Genomic DNA, 3,338 nt, shown 5'->3' on the forward strand with positions numbered 1-3,338 from the left:
GCCGCGGGAGAAGAACAACAACGCCGACGACCACCATGATGATGACGACCAACAAGAAGCTCCCCCCTCCTCCTCCTCCTCTGCCCAGAAAACACACGACGCCGCCGCCGCCTCCTCCTCCTCCTCCTCCTCCTCCTCATGCTCATCCCACTCCTCCTCTTCTTCTGACGGCTCGTGGACTGCAGGCCGAGGCGAAGATGCTGCTATGTGAAAACCTAGCAGGTCGATGGCAAGCGAGCGAACAGACAGGTGAGGCTAGTAGGCGAGGAGGAGGCGGGGACAGAAACGTGACATGTCTTCTCCAAACAGCAAGCTTGAGAGTAGAATGGACTAACTTCAAGTTCGTCAACACCATCATGGTTGTCCTCTGACTTGTTCCTCCCCTCACGTGACTTGGCTTCTTCCGACAGCACGTCATTCAAGAGAACTTCCAGCAGTTGGAAACCTTGAGTCTAGACAATAACAGTCTCCAGAGCTTGCAGGAATGCCACTGTCCTCCTTCTTCCGCTGCTGCTGCTGCTCCTCCTCCTCCTCCTCCTCCTTTTCTTTACACAACGAATTTCACAGCACAAGAAAAACTCTGACGTCACCAGCAGACATTCTCCACTTTGTCGACTCTCTGTCCGTCCATTCGCAACCTCAGGTGAAACAATCTTCATTCCATCCACTCCCTTTGACTCCTCCATCCCTTCCTTCACCTCCTCCCCTTCACCGTCTTGCCTTCATCTTGGCTCGTCTCCCCTCCTCTCCTTCTCCTCTCCTGACAGAGCTGCTCTCTCTCCAGCCTTGCCAACAACTTCCTGGAGAGCTCGGAGGAGTTGCAGTCGTTGCAGGTGAGAGGTCACGGCCGATCTCCATCCTCCTCACCGCCTGCCAAGGGTCTGCAACTGAGAGAACTCCGACTGGAGGGAAATCCCTTCATCAAGACTGAGGGAGCGGGTGAGCCCTTAGCCGTTCCTGCTCATCCTCCTGCGTTACCTACTCCTGTTCCTCCTACTCCTTCTCTAACTTCGCTCACTCCTCCTCCTTCCTGGCCTCCCTCTTGAACTTCTCCCCTCCCGTCGCCGTCTTCCTTGAGTAGCTCTCTGTTCACGTTGGCTGCTCCTTCCTCCTACCCCGTTGCTGACAGCCTTGCAGACAAAACAGGCTTTCATGGCGTCATCCGAGGTTTCTTTCCCACTCTGATCCTCCTAGACGGCAACGAACTCAAGCCGCTCAAGATGTAAACGCCTTGCCCCTATGCCTGCCCTGCCCCTCCTCCTCCTCTTCCCCCCCCCCCCTTTCTCCTCCCCCTCCTCTTCTTCCTCCTTGTCCTCCCCTTCCTTTCTCTTCTGCTCCCCTTCCTGCCGTTCCCTACTAATGACTTCTCCCCTCCAGCGAATTCAACATCCCCGTCCCCACTTCTCTTCCTCCCAGCCTGGGAAATTTTTGGGAGGATCGGGTCTTGGAGAAGCCGATCTCCGACTTCATCAACGCCTTCTTTTCCCGCTACGACAGCAGCAGAAACTCCCTCCTGCAGGCCTACGTCGACACCGCTCTCTTCTCTGTCTCTATTCCCCACTACAAGCGCGACCCTGAAGCTGCTCGCCGCTCCACTCCCGAGAAACTTCCGACGCTTCCTCCCTCAGAGGCCAAGAACTACCAGGAGGTCTCCCGCAACCTCTTGGACTCTCACGGTGAGCAGTGGGGAAGAGAGAGGAGGAGGAGGGCAGGGCAGATCGCGGGAGGGAGGTGAGGGGAAGGAGGAGCTTTATTTTGATTTCTTTTCTGTTCAGACAAGACGAGCAAGAAACTTCAGAGCAAACGACTTGCCGTCCTAGCAACCCTCGATAAGCTTCCTCCGACTCGGTGACCGTGCCCTCCCTCCCTCCTCTCCTCGTACTTGTCATCAGCTACTCTTCTTCTCCCTTCCTCCACTGCGCTGTCCCTTGCTCTTGCTGACAGCATAGGGTTGGATGGAGCAGGCACGACCTCTCAAGCTTCAAGGCCGACGCTTTCATTCTCCCTTCCGTCGGCTCCAACGTGCAGATGTGCAAGCTGATGCTCACAGGCAACTTTCAAGAGCAGGTCTTTTCCACGTGGAAGGTACTCCTCCCTCCTCCCTCCTCCCTCCTCCCTCCTCCCTCCTCCCTCCTCCCTCCTTCCTCCTCCCTCCTTCCTGTTTTATTCTCTCTCTGCATCTCCTCGAGTCTCGTTCCCCCTCCTGTTCTCTTTTCCCGGTCTCCTCCCTCCTCTCCTCCCTCCTCTTCAATCTTTGTTAGTTTCCCTTCCTCGACCACTCCCGCCCTCATTGAATTCCAACATGCTGCTATAGTCCTTACCTCGCCTACAGGACAGAAGATTTCATCGAACATTCATTCTGTGCTCCCCCCCTCCGGCAGATTCAGCTTCTGCAGGATGGTAATCGACTGCTCTCTTCCCATCCTCTTCCTCCTCCTCCTCGTCGACCTCCTTCATCTCTCTCCTCCCTCCTCCTCATTATTCTTCCTCAGGCAAGTTGCCATCTGCAACGACCAGCTCTGCATCCGCAACGCCTTCCAAGACGAGCGAGGGACACAGGTTGCATAACACCACCACCACCTCCTCCTCCTCCTCCTTCTCCTCCCTCCTCCTCCTCCTCCTCCTCCCTCCTCCTCCTTTTCTATCCTCTGCTCTCTCTTCCCTGCTTCCGTTCCCCAAATCTCTATCCGTACCCTCCCCTCTTGGTTCCTTACGTCTGCTCAGGTGCAGCAGCCTATGGAATCAGCTCCCGTCCAACCTCAACTGCCTCCTGCACCGATGGTGCTACCGTGTTCCTCTTCTCCCTCCCTCCCTCCCTCCATTTCTCCTTCCCTCCCTCCATACATACATACATACATCCCCTCCCTCCCTCCCTCATCGTCTGCTCTGCTTCAATTCAACTCTGCCCACTTCATCACCTGCAAATTTCTTCCTCCCTGCTTCACCTCCTTCACTCTCTCACGCTTCTCCTCCAGCAGGCTCAGCCGACTCCGGATCAAATCTCTCTTACCAATCAGCTCCTGCAGCTCTGCCCCTGCCCCTCGCATGAGTTGGCTTTCCAGTGAGTCTCCTTCCTCCTCTTTATTCCTCCCCTTTCTCCTTCCCTCCTCCTCCTGTGCTCCACTTGTCCTTTCCTCTCTCCTCAACGGCTCCTGAACTCAATTCCTGCTTTCGCTCCTTTCTCCTTCCCCTCCTCTCGCTCTGGTCACTGAATGTCCCTCAGGTGCCTCCAGCAGTCCAACTGGAATCTTCAAAGTGCCGTACAGAACATGCAGAACTTTCTCGGTTGAGACACTCTGTCACTCCTCTTCATGCCGCTGCGCTTCCTCCTCCTCCTC

General features: G+C 55.8%; 1 protein-coding gene across 1 annotated transcript; it reads left to right on the forward strand.

The window, feature by feature from the left end:
- Positions 1-484: 484 nt before the first annotated feature.
- GUITHDRAFT_137965 (hypothetical protein) lies at positions 485-3,290 on the forward strand (the record flags this gene model as incomplete). The annotated part of the gene is made up of 12 exons (XM_005833929.1): positions 485-643; positions 768-833; positions 879-939; positions 1,138-1,222; positions 1,378-1,676; positions 1,776-1,848; positions 1,950-2,085; positions 2,333-2,400; positions 2,493-2,559; positions 2,725-2,781; positions 2,979-3,061; positions 3,224-3,290. The coding sequence occupies 12 exons, from the start codon at positions 485-487 to the stop codon at positions 3,288-3,290; spliced, it is 1,221 nt and encodes a 406-aa protein (XP_005833986.1).
- Positions 3,291-3,338: the final 48 nt, after the last annotated feature.

The sequence above is a fragment of the Guillardia theta genome (assembly GCF_000315625.1).
Source record: "Guillardia theta CCMP2712 unplaced genomic scaffold GUITHscaffold_28, whole genome shotgun sequence".
Classification (NCBI taxonomy): domain Eukaryota; class Cryptophyceae; order Pyrenomonadales; family Geminigeraceae; genus Guillardia; species Guillardia theta.